Below are 20,547 nucleotides of genomic sequence, written 5' to 3' on the forward strand. Positions count from 1 at the left end.
TCGAAGGCCCTAGGACCGCTACGAAAGCTGTGAAGGCCCTTCAGGAACTCTGAAAAGTGGTGGCAAAAGGGGGCTCTGGTTAAGATGCAGCAGGTCGTTATGCCACTTAGGTTCCGGAATGGGTAAGGAAAAAAAGTAAATAAATGCAATGTAAATTTTAATCTTATACCAGTTGTACAGTATCATTTGAAGTAATTCCACATACTGCATATCAGTTGACTATATTTGTAAGTAGTACAGGAGATATTATAAGTAGAATTTTGTAAACAACATAAATTTATTAAGGATGAGCTGTGTGTTTAATAGAAGAAATTGTTAGCATAAATTGTATAATATTGTATTATAGGAAAATGTTCTTCTCTTCTTAATTTAATATTTAGTGCTTGACAATAATGTATTTTAGTGTACCATTTGCCACCGAGGTAAGACACCTCATTTGCAAATAAATATATTTTGATTGTTGATTTTGAACCTGACATCTAGCGGCTAAGCCGTGAACACGGTCAGGCCGCTTTTTCAGCGGCAAATTGCTTCCTGTTTCCCGGCCTTGTGTATCTCGTAGGCAACGGTTCGAGTCATGCAGGAAGATCAGCGGAACTGTAACAGAGGAGCGGAGGGCAAGAAGAAATGGGAATGAGGCTATGGTCAGGCACTTGGAGGAAAGTGAACCAGAGTGGAGTATTAAGCCAGATGTCGAGGAAAATAGAAACGCGGAAGGGGATAAGGAGACGGTGGTTATTTTCAACGCAAGGCAAGCAGGAGATTTGTGGAATCTGATTACTGCAGAATGGTAGAAGTTTAGGGAAGCAGAGATAATTATCAGTGCAATACGGTGTAGGAGGGATAATGAATGGACCAACGAACTAGAATAACATACAGGGGCTGTATGCCCGACATCAGAGCTCCCTGCTGAAGCAAGTTGGTAAAGGCCAGCAATGTTAACGGTTGTCAAAGCAAAGCTTTTTGGCGCAAGAACATATTTTGAGGTGACAGGGAGATAGTGCATGGCAATTTAATTTCGTAGCTATTCATAAGATTTTAGGAGTGAAAAAAAATTCTTGCTTTCAAGAATGGAATTTCTTGCTGAAGGATTTGCCACAGATATCGAAACGGTTTGATTACTCGTCTGTATGCAGTTTGCATGTGTTTCGAGAGTACACTCCTATCGGCTTAGAGCTTACTGCAGCGCTGTGACCCTTGCCCGTGAGAGTCCGCATGTGGCGTGCTAAGTGGACTTTATGTCTGAAAGATTTGTCACAGACGTAGTAGCGGCGAGGCTTCTACCCCCTCGTGAGCCGCTTTGTGTTCTGCAAGACTGTTCCTCCGGCTGAAGGATTCCACAGATATTGCATTACTATGGCTTCTCGCCCTGAAGGCCGCATGTGAAAACTTAGGGTGATATTGTGGCTGAAGGATTTCCCACAGTGATTGCAGCAGTCGGCTTCTAGCAAGTGTCTGTTACACTGACTTTGCGGCTGAAGGTTTTGCCACAGACAATGCAACAGCGTGACTTTATCGTCTGTGTGAGACCGCATGTGATATGTCAGAATGACTATGTGGCTGAAGGATTTGCCACGGACATTGCAGCAGCATGGGTTCTCGACGCATGAGTCCGCAAGTGAACAGCGAGACTGACTTTGTGGCTGAATGGTTTTCCACAGATATTACATGAGTATGGCATCTCGCCTGTATGAGATCGCATATGAACTGTTAGAGTTTGTTTTCGGTTGAAGAATTTCAAACAAACATTGCACACGTGCGCGCTCTCTCCTGTGTGAATTAGCATGTGTGATGTTAGAGCGGCATTCCGCCCGAAATGTTTTCCACAGACATGGCATGAACGCGGCTTCTTAGCCGTGTGAGTAAGCATATGAACTATAAGATTGGCTTTCCGGCTGAAAGATTTGCCACAGACTTCGCAGGAGTGTGGCTTCTCACCTGTATGACTCTGGGTATGAACTTTAAGATTGTCTCTCCGGCTGAAGCATTTGCCACAAACCTTGCAGGAAAATGGCTTCTCGCCTGTATGAGAGCGCATGTGAACTGTTAGAGTGGCTTTGTGGCTGAAGGATTTAAAACAAACATTGCACCAATGCGGCCTCTCTCCGGTGTGAATCACCATGTGTGCTCTGAGAGCCTTATTCTGGCTGAAAGATTTGCCACAGACTTCGCAGGCGTGTGGCTTCTCGCCCGTATGACTCCGGGTATGATAAGTGAGACTTACTTTGTAGCTGAAGCATTTACCACAAACTTTGCAAGAATATGGCTTCTCGCCTGTATGAGTGCGCATGTGAGCTGTTAGAACAGCTTTTAGGCTGAAAGATTTAAAACATACATTGCAACAATGTGGCCTCTCTCCGGTGTGAATAAGCATGTGTGATCTTAGAGCGGCATTCTGACTGAAATATTCCCCACAAACATCGCAGCAAAATGGTTTCTCACCTGTGTGAGTCCGCATATGAGTATTAAGAATGTCTTTCCGCCTGAAGGATTTACTACAGAAATTACAAGAGTATGGCTTCAGACCCGTGTGAATCCCCATATGTACTTTAAGATTGTCTTTCTTGCTGAAGCACTTGCCACAGACGTTGCAAGAGGGTGCCTGCTCACCTGTATGAGTACGCATATGTACTGTTAGGGCGATTTTGTTGTTGAAGAATTTTCCACAGACATTGCAGCTGAAACCAGCACCACCGCGCTCCTGAGGTTGATTATCTGCGTAGGTCACCTCGTGTCTTGATCTACAGTGAAAATATGAAAACGATGATGTTACCAATTGTTTTACAGTCAACTCCGCTACAACTGTCAGACAAAGGAAATGCTACTGAACAATCCACTCACTCATATCACATGCAGATAGCTCATTACTCATGAACAACACATTCCTGAGGGTAAACATCATCTGCGGTTAAATGCAGAGTGTAGACGTAAATTTCAAAAGCTCCCACTGGATACGAAATTGTGCTGCGTCTGTTAACTTGAATCACGTTATCACGCGCAAGAAAATTTTGACGCGCTCATAGACGTCATTTTAAGAATGCACGAGAAGACGTTCTAGATGAAGGAAGACATATGCTTTGGAGATTTGATCTTGTTCAACCACTCTGCAGTCTGTGGCAGGCGAGTAATAATTTTTGTAAAAGCCCTTCTTTCTGATGTTGTTTGAGAGAATCTCACTTCTGTAGACGTTAATATAGTTGAGAACATGTTTGCGGAGTCAGCAAGATCTGCTGAACCGTGGTAAATCAGCTAAAAATATTATTTGCTGTCACGCAAACTTACGTATTGTATTTGTTCATTGTTATCATACAAGGGCAACATTATTTTACACCACAGTGTGGTTATTTCTAATTACATAGCTTTGAAGTGTAATCAAACAGAGCCAACATAAGTAGGTGACGGTAGGTTTATACAACGAATTTCGTGCAACTACCATTTATTACGTTAATCTATGTCTTAATTGCTGTCCTTAACAAAGGCCGTATGCAATATAGAAACAACTAATCCTTATGAAATCCTCAAAAAGCTGGAAGATAACATGCAGATGACCGCTCTTTCACTAACACTGATAATTTCATTTCACCTACAGATACTGCTGTCATGGACATTATGATGGCGACAAGGAATATGGTTTTGTTTTTAGAGTCTAATTAGCGTTCCGATGTCCTGAAATATCTGAACCCCAATGCAAGTACCACGTCCTTAAATATTTTTACGGATGTTCCTTTAACACTACAGCTAAAAGGAGCATGAAAATCAAGGCTTGAGCCAGAATTCGAGGTGACAGGACATTGATGTGAACCGTAGTGGATACTGCTGCTATGTAAAGGAAAGAATGAAATTCCTATTATTTCAAAAAATTCATGGAACAAGTTATAACTTTGAGTAGAATGATAACATCGTTCTATAGCATCCATGTCTATGCCAGTGTCCCCGCCGCAGTGTGGTTCTAGATATTCTGGGACAGAAGAGCGAGATATACGAATTTCTTGGTTAAATGTGAGATCCGCCTGCAACAGGCATGTGGAACAAGTCGATCACGCAGGAGGAAATACATTGTAACGTGAAGTGGTACTTCCCAATTCGTGCTCCATGCACTGAATACACATGTACCGGTGGAATGCATGACTTCCTCACAAACAAAGTAGTGGGAGGCTCGATCATGTGTTGTTACTGTACTCTTCAGAGAAAATGGGTGGACAAGGCCTATACTACTTGATCATCACACAAGATAATGATATTGACACCACAAGGCAACACGGGACAGAAAAAACTACACTGGTTGGTATGTAATGTTTTGTGGCATATCACGAAAAGCAAATGGTGCAATACTCTAAGGCAATTCTTCTTCACATGATTAAGTTATTTTTTCTTGACATGTGATTTAACAGGTTCTCAATTAGTTTTTTCAGTAAAAAGGTATATCATTTTGTACTGATGAATATTCTCCACGAAACATTTACAATGCCATAACACGTGGTTCATCCCTGGTGATGGATACAGGTTCCTCACTGGGCTGCCGGCAGCCTTGAACGAAATATAATTGCTCTCATAGACCAAACACACACAAGGTCGTCCATGGCACTTTTGGAGGAGATGGAGACGTTTGGTACGGAGTAGTTCGCAGACGAGGTACTCTTCCTTTCTGGAAGTTAATGCGGAAGGGAGCGTACTGTTCCTTCTCCAGAGGGAGACTAAAATGGCGTCTGTTTTCCATGTCTGGAGCGACGTAACTACCTGCTGTCATGGGTTCTAAAATTATTCACAACAAGCCGGCCGTGAAAAAACACAGTCACATCCTTATGGAAATATGTCTTATGGAAACGGAACCAAGCCTACGGCGTCCCATGGAAGGGACGCACGTTGGGAGGTCCCAATCACAGTGAATATTACGCAAGGGTTGCCGTCGCACGGGCTGTGAAGGCTAAACAAGCGAGAACCATATCCTGTACCACATCAATGAACATGTCTGGGCGAAGTAGCGAATTAGCCAAAGCACTTGAGAGAAGGCACATAGGCATCTGTAAGGTGGAGGAAAAGAGATGGAGTGGAGAAAAGTCATGTGAAATGGGGTGCAGTTACTAAATGATGTACGACGGAAACTGAAGAACAACTAACTGTGTTGGCATTGTTATATCAGCAAACATTTTGACATTTAGTCTCCAACGGGCAAATGTATTTGAATCCCTTGATGTAACATGTCTAGGTTGGAGATAGAAGGAAAATCCCAGGTTTCAGTGCAATCGTCCAAAACTGGCCTTGGTACGGAAACCAAAGATGCCTTCTGGGCACTGCTTGACAAGAAGACCGTTGACTATCTTATTGTTGCAGGTGATATGAATGCATGTCAGACGGAGGAAAGAAGACCACACAACCCACTGCAATCATTGATATGGACAGACGAACGATGACGACGGCCAACGAATTCCCGATAATGCACAAAGTTATAATCGCGAACACACGGCTCAAAAAGCGTGATACTCATCCACTCAGGTACTACAGTAGCTCCCATCCGAATCACAATGACTACATCCTTGTGAGATGACAGAATCTCAAAGATGTTGTAGACAACTTCACAGGAAATGGACCAAAAATGATCAAATGGTGTCACCTAAAGGAGGACGACGTTGTTGCAAAAATTACAGTGCCACCAATCACCACAGTTGATGTGAGCCGGACTAAACTGTTACACGTTACATGCCATATTCTTGGAACAACTGAATGAGGGCGACGACGACGGATTAGCAATGACGCGTGGCTTCGGAATGGCAATGTTAAGGATCCAGTAACGTTGAAGGAACAGCTTTTTCACAAGATTCTTGCTCGTTGAAATGCCTACAAAGCAGCCAGTAGTAAAGCCATAACAAAACAAAACCGCTATGCAGGTATATATGTGAAAATAGACATGCGCAAATATGAGCGGGATATTTAACAGCTAGTCAAATCGAGGCATCAAGAAACGGAACAAATCCAACTATTTTACATCAAAAAGGGAACAGACGATTTGCTACTCAACTGGCAGGAAGCACAAGAACGCTGGCGGAACTACGTTGACAATATTTCAACCTTAGAATTTCCGTATCTACCAGTCCCAATCACCTCCGCTCAAAAATAAGGTAAGCCCTGTCGAATTGTATAATTACCGTCCGATCAGACTTCTGAGTCATGCACGACAGTTTTCGAACAAATCCTCGACAACAGGATTAGCAAATTAGCTAAAATTACAAGAAGCCAAGCTGGATTTGTGTAAAATTGTGGCAGAACCAGAGCAATTCACACTGCATGGCTGTTAGCTGATAGACACTGTGAAAATACTCTGAGGCTATATCTCGAATTTCTGGACGTTGAGATAGCTTTCCATAGGGTACCTCGTGACGTCATCAGGTCAGCGCTACAAGAACGTGGCACTCTAGAGCACCTTGTTGAGAGGGTAAACTTGCTCTACGTATAATCAACGAATGCTGGGTAGCTACAAACGAGGTAGAACGCCAACCAAGCGTCATGGATATGAAGATGCTTAGGTGGAAGGCTGGCATATCTAGAGTGGATCACATTTCAAATTATGTTATTAGGAAATGTCTTGGATTGCATTGATCCAGAGGAAAACTGAGGAAAGCCGTGTGCGCTGGTTTGGGCAATTGTTGCGTGCAGAGGGTGATATATTGTGAAAGTCAGCATATACACAGGAAGATAGCAGAAACAGGCGCAAGGGACGAACAAGACAGCGAAGGACAGATACAGAGCACAGCAACCCGAAAGCTGTGAGATTGATCTAACTGGAGGCAACGTATCACAAAACCGGACCCTGGCACCAGGCAGGAATAACACTCAAGAAGCAGACTGATGAATACTCTACTGTAAAAATGGGATACAATGTACACTTTACATATCCTAGCATTCAACATAATACGTTCAAAATCACTCCGATAAAGCCTATGTCCGATATCTATAAATGACATATTTTCACAAAATATGCGTTTAAATGACAGAACACTTCTCGATTTCGTGTTTAAGTAACTGCATTACATGTATTTTATATAAAATATATATCTCAACAAAAGAAAAATCAGAATTCTCTGTATTAATCGAGAGTGACAGTTTGTAAATCTAGTGAAATTTTGTGGACCAACAAGAGGGGCATCCATCAGTATATTCTAAGCTGAATGGAATTTTGCAATTCATATTTCTGCTTACATTCGTCATAGATACCAGATGATCAGATCAATGAATTTATTTTCACCCTGATCAAGTTTATAGATAAGAAGAACATGGAGAAATGGCATAAAGTGGTCAGCTCAGGGCCATGTAACACGTGACACTCTACATGGTTCATAGCAGTATGTGGTTAGTTCAGGACCATATGTCCCTACACAAACGGAAGTTAACCTCATCACTAATTATTTAGCTCATGGCAATATGTCTCTCCACAAATAGAAGGTAACCTCATCGCTAGTTGGTAAGCTCAGGAATATGTGTCTACACACAAGTCATTAATTAGGAAATTTTATTAATCCAAAACTTTTCCTTGTGTAATTCAGTACCAAATTGACATGGATAATCTCTTAGAATGCCTTTGCTGGCAAGATGTAGTGTTTACAGTGCACTATGTCTTCTGGTATGGGCTATATCAAATTTGTTACTTTCATTGACCTGTCTCAGTCTCATCCTTGGCTTTGACAATAAAGTGACTGAGGTATGAGTGATGCTAGCAATACCATTCCTTATGCAGCCAGTCCCCGTTATGAATGGTGTGAAAATATCGCTCATACGGTCGGTTGGTGCATATATTTCAGTGGGCTTGGCAGACTGATATGTAATAGCATCTGCTGGCTCGGTGGGAAAAGCAACGGGAAACTACCTCACTCCTCGTTTCCCTAGTACGCCTCTTCAGTGATGCCTAGGCTATTTATGACAGCTGTTGGTGGAGCTGCAGAGGATCAAACCAGCCTTCGGGCTGATTACCCAACATACATATAAAACCTCTTAGAAACACGGAAAGAAATAATTTAAGTCGCTGCATAATATTTGTAAACTGCTGAAATGAGTCAGGATAACACCGCGTCAAAGGTGAGATATAATACACTAAAGGCTTGTCACATTGTTGGTTCGAGAGTGTCTCTGCACAAGATACGTTTAGAGAGAAGAAAGCTAAAATAACTCCATCCAAAAATAGTAATTTTCATCTTGTGCGTGAAAAGTTTAATAAGCAACATTTTTATTGGTGGTCATTTTAAAGATTCTTCTCTAACGTAGCCTATTGTGTCATGTTAAACACAAGAATTACAAGGAAACAGAAAAATCTGAACATCGAAGAGATGACGTATTTGGGCGTTCTTCAGTTTTGTGCGTGGTTCTGCTCTGACTATTGAGAGAGTGTAAGCTGGTACTGGTATTGGGCAGTTCTGAGGTACATTGTTGTAGTCGTAGATGTGTTTTCCAATTATACCATGTACCTACGCATATAGAAGGCCAATGTTGGTAATATTCTTTGCAGTATTAAGAAGGATGTCATCCCAGAAATGGGAAAACCAGAGTTTCTCTTCACGGATCACGGTGCACAGTTCACCTCGGTGGAATTTCAGAACACTCTTGAGAACTACACATTCATAACTTTATGAACTCCATCAGGCATCCTGAAGCCAATCCTGCAGAAAGGGTTATGCGAGAATACGCAAAATTCTGCAGAATCTACTGCGGTAACCAACCTTGGAGGTATTGCCGATCATGCAAAACATCCTGAACTCCACTACTCACGAATCAACTCGTGACATCCCGTTAACATTGCTTCGGGAAGTAATTCCAAATCGGCCATGGGATCGATTACTCAAAACACCGCCAGATGTCGATATATCCCAAGAGAATAGAATCACAAACGCCTTCAATCATCCGAGACATAGAACAATACTCAGGGAGCGACGGCAAAGAGGCAAGAAATTCTGACTGCCACTACAGGACTTATCTTGAACCGTCAGAGTCTCTTCCCGAACAAAGGATTTACTCCAAGTTTTGCCCACTCCTTGTCGGACCGTTTCGCATTGTGGAAATCCTTAGGAATGGAACATACAAGATTGCTCATTTAGACAATACCATCGAAGGCACATGCAAAGTTGCCAATTTAAAGGTGTATCACAAGGTGACAAAAGAAAATCGTCACCGAATTTTTTTACCCCGACAAGGGGGTCATAAAATAATTTTGCAATTGGCTTTAAGTTGCACCGACACAGATAGGTCCCATGGCGACGACGGCATAGGAAAGTCCTACAAGTGGGAAGGAAGCGGCCGTTCCCTTACTTAAGGTACAGCCGCAGCATTTGCCTAGTGCAAGTATAAGAAAACACAGAAAACCATCTTCAGGGCTGCGGACAGTGTGGTTCGAACCCTCTATCTCCCAGGTGCAAGCCCACAGCTGCGCTCCTCTAACTGCACGGCCAACACGACCGGTGGTCGTGAAACAGGAATAGCCCGGGATCGAACTGTGGATCACGCGCTCTGCTTCATCCATTCAAATTGTGCGCATTGTGAGTTATGATGCAACGCTTCCGGCGAGCGAGCCTGCAGCAGCCTGCTAAGACACGAATACGACGTCACGAAAAGCGTGGCCCACACATCAGAGGGAATTATCTGAAGCCTTCTTTTACATCTCTGCTTCCAGATGAGATATTGATTAAGAGACAACAGGACTGTGTAGCTTACAGTAACAGATAGCTCATGTCAAAGTATCATGTTAATAATTATTTGATTTAAGGAGATATCGCAACGTCAAGATTTCAAGTAATCAAAGACATGCATGCTCAGTGTCCAGTCAGCGTATGTAAGACGAGCGAATTTCTCTACGAGGTCAGTATAGGGACAGTACATCACAGCAAAGCCCTGCTGTCCGAGGTTGTGCCGGCAATAAAGTTCAACTTTGTGCTCGAATGTCGAGTGCGAATGTCGAAGTACCCGCGAGGAATAGCCGAGAACTTCTAATTCCGACAGTGGTATAAAACCTGCAAAATAAGTCTTTCAAAGTACTTAGTGGAACTTAGTATATTCAGTGTCTCATGATAAATCAATCACCGTATTAGTGGACTTGGTGCAAAATTACTGCATATTACACGTGCTACTTGGAACGAACAGTGTAATAGTACTCGAAGTGGTGTGTTTAAACCAACGCCCCATGCATACTCCGACCACCTGTATTATAACGTGAACTTCCGCCGATGGAGATGTGGTAAATTTGAGGGATCTATGGTGTACGCGGTAAGTTAGAGGGACGTGGTGATGGTGTTCCGGTTTATGGTGGATACGTGGTGATAGTGTTCGTGATCCATCGTAGACATGGTACTACAGTCTGTGAGAACTCAGTCAAATGCAGCCAGTTCTTCAATAAGGTGATATGAATCTGTGGCATTAAAGAATATTGTGAACTGTGTCTTACCAAATAACTTTCAGTTGAGCAAGTCACTTTAAACTTTCTAGGAACTTTAATTCATATTCAATATGATTTCAAACTCATACATTCCTATTTTTTAATGCCTTGCTATTTCTTAAAGCCAGTGTAATAGTAAGTCGTACAGAAGAAATTGCTAATGAGTGGGCATTTTGAAAGTTAGCCACTTTGTTAATATTTCTATGAATCAGAACTTTGTTTATCTTCATATTACATTAGTTAGTTAGCTAATTAAGGAAAGAACTTTAGCTCGAACATTGATAGGCATATCAAGGTTGAACTTTATTTCCTCGCACTAATTAATTATTTGAAAAGAAACTCTAATTAATTTTGTTAGTTCCATTTTCAAGAATGATCTTTCTTTTGCAAGGTGAACTTAATTAATGTTGTTATTTATGAACTTAAAGAATGAACATTACTCACATAACATAACTAATTATTTCCCTGTGATCTTAATTAATGTTGTCATTTATAGATTTCAAAAATGAACTTCTTTTATCCAAGTTCATTAATTATATCAAGAGGAGATTTTATTAATTTCATTGGTGAACTTTATTCTAAATATCTGTCACTAATAAGATTGACAATCTATTATCAGTTTATTGAGTTCTAAGTGTGGATGGAGTCAAATTTGACAAATATTGAAGGAAATGATAGGCCATTCATCTACTTTCACTGATTTTAATATAGTTTATGTGGTCAGCATATACAATCTTTTATTCCCTCTTTGTACAATCTCCTAACATATCACCGCACATGCCCTGCAAAACCCTCATGCTCAATACTAGTTACTGGTACAATATCTTTATACACTTACAAGAATGTGAAAGTTTTATTTGAACACTATGATATCTAAGATGTAGCACTACTGAACTGAATGTCTAATTTTTACAAGTCATTATCTGCTTTAGCGTTCACAAATGGAGAAATTTGACTTGACAAAAAAGAGAACTGGAAGGATCCTAAATAAAGTAACTAATCAAATCAATAATTTAAAAGAATGACACTATTTGAGTTATAACACTACTGAACTGAGCAATCAATACACTGATTAATGTTACTAAGTTATATTAGTAGGAAATTATTAAATGGTTCGTGGGTTACTGGAGTCACGTCCTAGTTTGTGAACCACTGGCAACGGCTGAGTGGCTTAGTAAGTATCCTGAGAATCCGGATACCAGTTGCTATGGACTGCAAACGAATAAGGGTAGAAAATCTCCAGGACGAGGAAATTAGACAGAAGTACATGGACATGATTAGTGAAAAGTTTTGAACAGTAGACAGTAAGCAGGTTCAGGATATAGAAATAGAATGGGTGGCATACAGGGATGCTGTAGTAGAAACAGGAAGGGAATGCCAGGGAAAACCTGTGTGTAAAGGTGGGAAAAGGCAAACATCTTGGTGGAATGATGAAGTGAGAGCAGCTTGTAAACGTAAAAAGAAGGCTTATCAGATATGGCTCCAAACAAGGGCCGAGGCAGACAGGGATTTGTACGTAGATGAAAGAAACAGAGCGAAACAAATAGTTGTTCAATCCAAAAAGAAGTCATAGGAAGATTTTGGTAATAACCTGGAAAGGCTAGGTCAAGCAGCAGGAAAACCTTTTTGGACAGTAATAAAGAATCTTAGGAAGAGAGGGAAAAAGGAAATGAACAGTGTTTTGAGTAATTCAGGTGAACTCATAATAGATCCCAGGGAATCACTGGAGAGGTGGAGGGAATATTTTGAACATCTTCTCAACGTAAAAGGAAATCCTCCTTGTGGTGTTGCGAACAGCCAAGCTCATGGGGAGGAGGAAACTGATGTTGGTGAAATTACGATTGAGGAAGTGGAAAGGATGGTAAATAAACTCCATTGTCATAAAGCAGCAAGAATAGATGAAATTAGACCTGAAATGGTGAAGTAGAATTGGAAGGCAGGGATGAAATGGCTTCATAGAGTAGTAAGATTAACATGGAGTGTTGGTAAGGTACCTTCAGATTGGACAAAGGCAGCAACTGCACCTATCTATTAGCAAGGAAACAGGAAGGATTGCAACAACTATCGAGGTATCACATTGATTACTATACCAGGCAAAGTATTCACTGGCATCTTGGAAAAGAGGGTGAAATCAGTCATTGCGAGGAAGTTGGATGAAAACCAGTGTGGTTTCAGACAACAGAGGAGCTGTCAGGATCAGATTTTCAGTATGCGTTAGGTAACTGAAAAATGCTACGAGAGGAATAGGCAGTTGTGTTTATGTTTCGTAGATCTAGAGAAAGCATATTAGAGGGTACCGAGGGAAAAGATGTTTGCCATACTGGGGAACTATTGAATTAAAGGTAGATTATTAGAATCAATTAAAGGCATTTATGTTGACAATTGGGCTTCAGTGAGAATTGATGGTAGAATGAGTTCTTGGTTCAGGGTACTTACAGGGGTTAGACAAGGCTGTAATCTTTCACCTTTGCTGTTCGTAGTATATATGGATCATCTGCTGAAAGGTATAAAATGGCAGGGAGGGATTCAGTTAGGTGGATAATTGGTAAGCAGTTTGGCCTATGCTGATGACTTGGTCTTAATGGCAGATTGTGCCCAAAGCCTGCAGTCTAATATCTTGGAACTTTAATATAGGTGCAATGAGTATGGTATGAAAATTAGCCTTTTGAAGAATTCATGTCAGAAGGTAAGAAATTCAACAGAATTGAATGTCAGATTGGAGATACAAAGGTGGAACAGGTCGATAATTTCAAGTATTTAGGGTGTGTGTTCTCCCAGGATGGTAATATAGTAAGTGAGATTGAATCAAGGTGTAGTAAAGCTAATGCAGTGAGCTCACAGTTGCTATCAACAGTATTCTGTAAGAAGGAAGTCAGCTCCCAGACGAAGAAACTATCTTTACATCGGTCTGTTATCAGGCCAACATTGCTTTACGGGAGCAAAAGCTGGGTGGACTCAGGATATCTCACTCATAATTTAGAAGTAACAGACATGAAAGTAGTGAGAATGATTGCTGGTACATACAGGTGGGAACAATGGCAGGACTGAGCTCGATAGCTGCAGTTGCTTAAGTGCAGCCAGTATCCAGTATTCAGGAGACAGTAGGTTCGAACCCCATTGTCGGCAGCCCTGAAGATGGTTTTCCATGGTTTCCCATTTTCACACCAGGCAAATGCTGGGGCTGTACCTTAATTGAGGCCACGGCCGCTTCCTTCCCACTCCTAGCCCTTCCCTGTCCCATCGTCGCCATAAGACCTATCTGTGTCGGTGCGAGACGTAAAGCAACTAGCAACAATGGCAGGAGGGTACTTGGAATGAGGAGATAAAGGCTAATTTAGGAATGAACTTGATGGATGAAGCTGTACACATAAACCAGCTTCGGTGATGGGGTCATGTGAGGCGAATGGAGGAGGATAGGTTACTTAGGAGAATAATGGACTCTGTTATGGAGTGTCAAAAAATGCTTTCACAGCCGCAGATTTTGACATTGTATCTCCAATGGGGGAGCATTTTTTGAACGGAGAAATGATTTATCCTTTAGCAGGTTAGCAAACTTGATTTGCTAACACAGCGAGGCCACGCAGTTTGGTCTGCTACTGCTAAGCAGAGTCCTGGAGGGGCGTGCCATTCCAGCTGATGAGTCCAAATGGCACGTCTGGACGAAACTCTGCATAATGCACACGGCCTAACCACCCAAAAGCGGGTTCTATTTCTGTTATGGAGGGTAAGAGAAGTAGGGGAAGACCAAGACCATGATGGTTAGACTAGGTTTCTAACGATCTAAAGATAAGAGGTATAGAACTTTTTTTTATGAGGCTTTACATCGCACCGGCACAGATAGGTCTTATGGCGATGATGGGAGAGGAAAGGCCTGGGAGTTGGAGGGAAGTGGCCATGGCCTTAATTAAGGTACAGCCCCAGCATTTGCCTGGTGTGAAAATGGGAAACCATGGAACACCATTTTCAGGGCGGCCGATAGTGGGATTCGAACCCCCTATCTCCCGGATGCAAGCTCACAGCCGCACGCCCTACGCGCACAGCCAACTCGCACGGTTGGGTATAGAACTAAATGAGGCCACAGCACTAGTTGCAAGTAGAGGATTGTGGCGATGGTTAGTGAGTTCAGAGAGGCTTGCAGAATGAATGCTGAAAGGCAGTACAGTCCATAATGATAATGTATGTATGTATGTATGAGATATTATTACATTGTTTGCAATGTACATAAAAAATAATTTTGAAATTGCAGATTTTGTTTATAATCTACAAACAAGCCTTTTTCTGTGTGTCACTGTTGGTACAAACATACAAAATTACTGAGAATATCTGGAGACAATAGTTGCAGATGGCATTTCAGATGATAAAAATGTGATGAACAAATGATGCAGTGACAGTGAAATAAAGAATGCATTTTTGACGGTACTTTAAAGGTATTGTAAAAAATACACTTAAGAAACATCTAGTTTTATCAGAATTTTTTTTGTAGATATAGGGTATTCAATAAAACTACATGAAGGAACAGTAAATTTGATCTTAAATTTCCTGAATATTTTAGATAATTTATATCAACAGAATTCTAATATATTAGTGTTTAAATGTTACCATGTAAAGAAAGGATTCAACAGAGACAAATGGTAAGTTCCAAAGATAAAACAACCACTGCTGAACACAACTGTGAATAGCTACACCATATTCCATATTGTACAGGGTTTGTAGTGTACATACTGTGTTTCTTCTTTGATGTACGCCAGCAGCTGATTATCAGTATTTTGTTCTATAAATATTTCCTTCTTAATGTCCTCGGAAGGCTATAAGTAAGAAACAAGAAAAGTAGAATAAAGAAGTAAAGGAATAAAAATATTAGTATATAGGCCTGAACAAGAAACATCTGAGAAAACAAATTTCACATTGGCACAATAAGAGTATAATTAATTATCTCCCAATTTAAAGTGTAAACATTTAATAATGAAAAGTAACAATCAAATCAAATTGAATCAAATCAAAGTCACTTTATTTGCAAAAGAGGTGTCTATTTCGGTGGCAAATGGTACACAAAAATACATTATTATCAGGCACTAGATCTTAAATTGACAAGAGAAGAAAATATTTTCCTAAAATACAGTGTTATACAGTACAATTTACACTAACAATTTTTTATTAATCACACACCTCATCTTCAATAAATTTATATTATTTACAAAATTCTACTCATAACATCCTCTGCACTTACAAATATAATCAACTCATATACAGTTTGTGGAAAGACTTTAAATAACACTATACAACTGCCACAAGATTAAAATTGCATTGCATTTATTTATTTATGTATTATCTTTCTTTCTATTACCCTTTTTGGAACCTAACAAGCATAACAACCTGCTGCCTCCCAACCAGAGCCACATTTGCTACCACTTTCTAGATAAGTGATAAGAGAGATAAGAACATGAAAAAGTATATACAATAGGATAGCAGTAGAAAAGGTAGTAATAGAAAAGGAGGAATATGAAAGGACCAATACTATCCCCTAATCCATACCCAATACCATTCCTTGCTTCTTTTTTGCTTTCTGTTGATCCCCATTTGCACACTGACTAGCTATTTTCCTTATACTCTTACATCCACATTCCCCTGTTCCAATCTTTCTATACATGGCTTGATTTGTCACCTCTTTTTCACTTCCATGCTCCTATATACTTTCATTCCCAAAACACCTCACTGCAATAACAAATAATCCCCCATTATTCCTATCACTTTCCAACAAGTGGACAATGCTTAATTCATAACCATAGAATTATCCATCATCCCTCTCTGTACATCATATTAAGACCAAAAAATCAATCAATGTTTCAATCAATGAATCAATCAACCATAAAATCCATCAACCACCACTGATCAGCATTTTGTGCTCTCACCCGGGTGGCAGTTTGTCAGTTGTTCATGTAGAAAAAGATTGTGGAAATACCCAAAATAACTCCCTTGGTAAATTATTTTAATCACTGAATCCTATTTGTATAAGCGAACATTTGCTAATATATGTCCCCCTGAATTCCAAGCCATCTCAGAATATATTACCTAGCCAAACAGCTTGTGTTCTTCCTCCAAGTCTTTCCAGCCCAAAATTTGCAACATCTCTGTAACACGACTCATATGTCAGAAATCACCTAGAAGAAATGGAGCATTTCTGTATATTATTTCCTGTTCTCTAATCAAGTAATCCTGGTGAGAGTCTTTTTTTTTAATTGTGGCATTGTTCGAGATTTATATGCCCTTTCCTTTAAAACCCCTAAATAAACCATTAATCATATTAAGAGATCTGTAAATTTTATATTTAATATGGTTTACATGATTACCACAATGAAACTCTATTGTTACTATGAATACCAAGGTATTTACAGAGATCCCCATGTGGAAATTTCACCCCATCAACACAATAATTAAAACAGAGAACACTCTTTCTATTTGTGAAACACACAACCTGACTTTTCACCCTGTTTACCGTCATACCATTGCCCGATATCCATCTCAAATTATTGAGAAGGTCTTTTGCAGTCGCTCCCAATCCTGAAACTTGTGTATTACATAAAGCCTTATCTCTGATTCCAGTTCATTATTCATATTGATTATATATGTAAGGAAATAAAGGTCTCATTATACTGCCATGTGGGACTCAATCTCATAATTATTACAAGATCAAATAATGCTTCACATACTCTAATGCACTGAGTCCTATTTTTTAGAAATATTGCCACCCATTTAGTCACTATTCTACCTAGCCCAATTTCACTTAATTTTCGTCAGTAGTCTTCCAAGATCTATCCTATCAAAAGCCTTAGATATGTCCATCGTGACATGTTTGACCTCCTGAATCTATAATACCTGCCATATCATGCTGGAATCCACAAGATGAGCTTAAGCGGAATAATGTTTCCTCAACCTGAACTACCTTCTATCAAACCAGTTAGTAAATTTGTGAATTTTTATTTATTTATTTGTATTTAATAGTGGCAAAGTTAGGACACATGGTCCTCTCTTACACTTAACCATGTCACTGTACAGAAAAACCGTAGAGAATATTAAATATTTTAAAAGAAAATGTGTATAAAATAATTAGAAAGAATGCATTCCAAGAGCTTGCATGCAACATCAGTCAAGATGAGTGCACACAGGGTGCTACTACACCAACTCTTAATGCATCTGGTATAGCTGCTTCATACATACACTAATCAATTAAGCACTACACATTTTGTTCTATATCCTAACTAATTGACTTTAGTACACCCCTGAAACTTTACCACTTGCAGCAACATTTCTAGTTTTATATCTTTGTACCTTATTTTCAATATCTTTTTTTTTATCGTAGGTGCATGTGGACATTGCAAATAAATTTCAAAGGATTAAGTGAAACTGTCAACTGTGTCAGGTACTACAAAAGGACATGACCATAGAATTGGAGACACGTCCTATGACTCACGAGTGATGGGTGCAATGCGTATTTGTTGGCGAATGGTGTCTTTTTTACATAATGCAGGACTGCGATACCCTGCAACTAATGGAGTATACACATTCCCATGTTTCATAATTGGTAACCCATAACTTTCTTAGTCTGTTGCCAATCAACAATGTACACAGAGCAACAGGACATACTACCATGCACTATACTCTGGACTTCAGAAGTAGTGAATCCTTCTGCCACAGAGTATGCCTGTGACTTCTTCATCTGACCCACGCGGACATTATCATAATTAGCACTTCAACAACTACCTCACTATCAGACGGTAGGCATGATCCTAGATACCTGAATCGACTTGGATGGAGCCATTAGATGGTTTGGATGAGTCCAGGAATTCACTCTTTTTTATGTTCATTCTAAGGTCGTGTTTTGAGAGACAGATATTTGTATCTTCACCTTGAAGAAGCAGTCCTGTTCTGGGTCTATAAGCAATTGCAACATCATCTGAATATAAGAGAGTCCCAGGAACACTCCTTTACTGCTCCCATGTAACTGTGCCCATGCTAAGGACAAAGGTCAATGGGGACAGAGCAGAGCCTTGGTGTACACCAAGTTTCACTGAGAAGCTCTCCGAGATGCTGAGGGCGCATGTACACAACCTCTGTTGGCTGTGTATAGAATCTTAATACAATTTTTTTTTGCTAGTTGCTTTACTTCGCACCGACACAGATAGGTCCTATGGCGACGATGGGACAAGAAAGGATAAGGAGTGGAAAGGAAGCGGCCATGGCCTTAATTAAGGTACAGCCCCAGCATTTGCCCGGTGTAAAAATGGGAAACCATGGAAAACAATCTTCAGGGCTGCAAGCAGTGGGGTTCGAACCTACTATTTCCCGAATACTGGATACTGCCTGCACTTAAGCGACTGCAGCTATCGAGCTTGGTAGGGATACAAATTAGAAGCATTTCTGGTATACCACGGTCACAAGTAAAGACCAGATCACACAGCATGGAACAAAGTCGAAAGCCATTTCAAGATCAAGGAAGGCAGCAATTCCATGTAGAGAATGCTTTCCTCCCTTGAAGCCAACTTGGGCTGCCTACCGATGCTCTACAGTTCCAGGATAGAGGTAGTCCTTACTTCTTCATGGCTTCCCAGTATGTAGTCATCCAGCATCTCTTTAAGAGATCAATCAAGCATATCGGCATTGAAATTATGACACATTATGCTTCCAAGTTCATGCTTATATTCTTGCAGCTCTGTCCGAACTACCCCACACAAGCACCCTACTCAGAAAAACCACCAGAAACATGATTCTTGAGGTGATCAACCTAACGCAAGTTGATCCTTACAGAACACCAGTTGGTGTAAAACACTAAAAAAAAAATCATTTCAACTAACATTTGTTGACACAGCAAATGTTCAGTACAACAGGCTACAACAAACAAATCCTCCCACTGAGGGACAGAGAAAAAGAGACAACAATCAAGATAGAGTTTTATCACAATAGTTCCTTGACCGTCCAATATCAACGCAGATCTATCCGTATTAAGAAATGAAGCGTAAACTTTAAGTGAAACCGTCGTCCAGATTGGTCCCATGAAATTGCAGGAAATATGCTGTAACAGGAAATAATGGATCAAAAATATCTGGGCATAGAGAAGCGCACATGGCTCAATTCATCACAAAAGGGAAGAGTTTGGGTTGGATCAAACTCATTTCAATGGCACTTCAGTGAATGATAAATTAACAAATAGTAAATTTAATGATGATCATTATTTTACTGTAAAGCCAATTATAGTTGTTACGGGGTTACCCGTGGAATGCAGAGGTGAAAGAAGGTGCGGGCTGGAATGGGTCTATCCACAATATGAAACCAAAACTTAAAATTTAACCGAAGATTATATTTTCAATAGACAACAAGATTTAACAAATTTTCACTAGGTGAAATAACAATGAAAAATCAGGTACAAGGTATACTTTTTACAAACGAAAGCACAAGTTCAGGGATCTTAACAAGTTCTGGGCTTCAGGCCCCAATTTACAATCCTTGAGTTACTAGCCCAACTTTACCTAGGCATACATTTCTTCCAAGGGCAGAAAACCCCTTCATACAAGGAGCATTAGCTCCAAAAACCATATCAGGCCTCCTAGAGGCACTTTTACCACATATACGAGGGCTGACCCGCTCTCAATTTTTCACGCCTATTACGAGGCCATATCAGATTTTTACACTTAATTGCCCACAAGGCACAACTTATATTAAATGAAACGGGGGTATCTCGTACCCAACCTACTGGTTAGTTGAAAAATAATAGGTTAAGTAAATGGCCCAAGACACAAAAATGAATGGAGGCATGTACTTGCACTCCTAAATGAAACTTTTTTAAAACCTGAGAGGCACTGGGCGGAAGGAACAGGGGGTAATCCCAAACTATGGAGGTGACTCGTATGAGAAAAATTTAAGACATTACAGAAGGGAAGAAACAGTTACAAAAAGTAGTCACCTCAAACCAAAAATGAAGGGGAGCTCAAGAGGGTAAAGCACTCTCTATCCCCGGTTTACAGTTAAAGATATTTGAAGTTTTACAAAACAACAGAAGATCACATGTTTGAAAGATAGGTTACATTGTAAAGGTTTCGGACCTTCCCCGAGGGTTAAACTGCTGAGCTAGCAAGAAATAAAGA

The 20,547-nt window shown here is 40.3% G+C and overlaps 1 protein-coding gene across 1 annotated transcript in view; it reads right to left on the bottom strand.

Moving 5' to 3' along the window:
- Positions 1–259: 259 nt before the first annotated feature.
- Positions 260–20,547, bottom strand: part of LOC136885371 (zinc finger protein ZFP2-like) — a 50,259-nt gene continuing 29,971 nt past the window's right edge. The window contains exons 4-5 of the mRNA XM_068230259.1: positions 15,134–15,216; positions 260–2,741 (exon numbers count right to left, since the gene is read on the bottom strand). Coding sequence (XP_068086360.1) covers positions 1,553–2,741; positions 15,134–15,216 — 1,272 coding nt within the window. The 3' untranslated portion in view covers positions 260–1,552. The remainder of the gene's footprint in view (positions 2,742–15,133; positions 15,217–20,547) is intronic.

This window comes from Anabrus simplex, chromosome 14 (genome assembly GCF_040414725.1).
Source record: "Anabrus simplex isolate iqAnaSimp1 chromosome 14, ASM4041472v1, whole genome shotgun sequence".
Classification (NCBI taxonomy): Eukaryota; Metazoa; Arthropoda; class Insecta; order Orthoptera; family Tettigoniidae; genus Anabrus; species Anabrus simplex.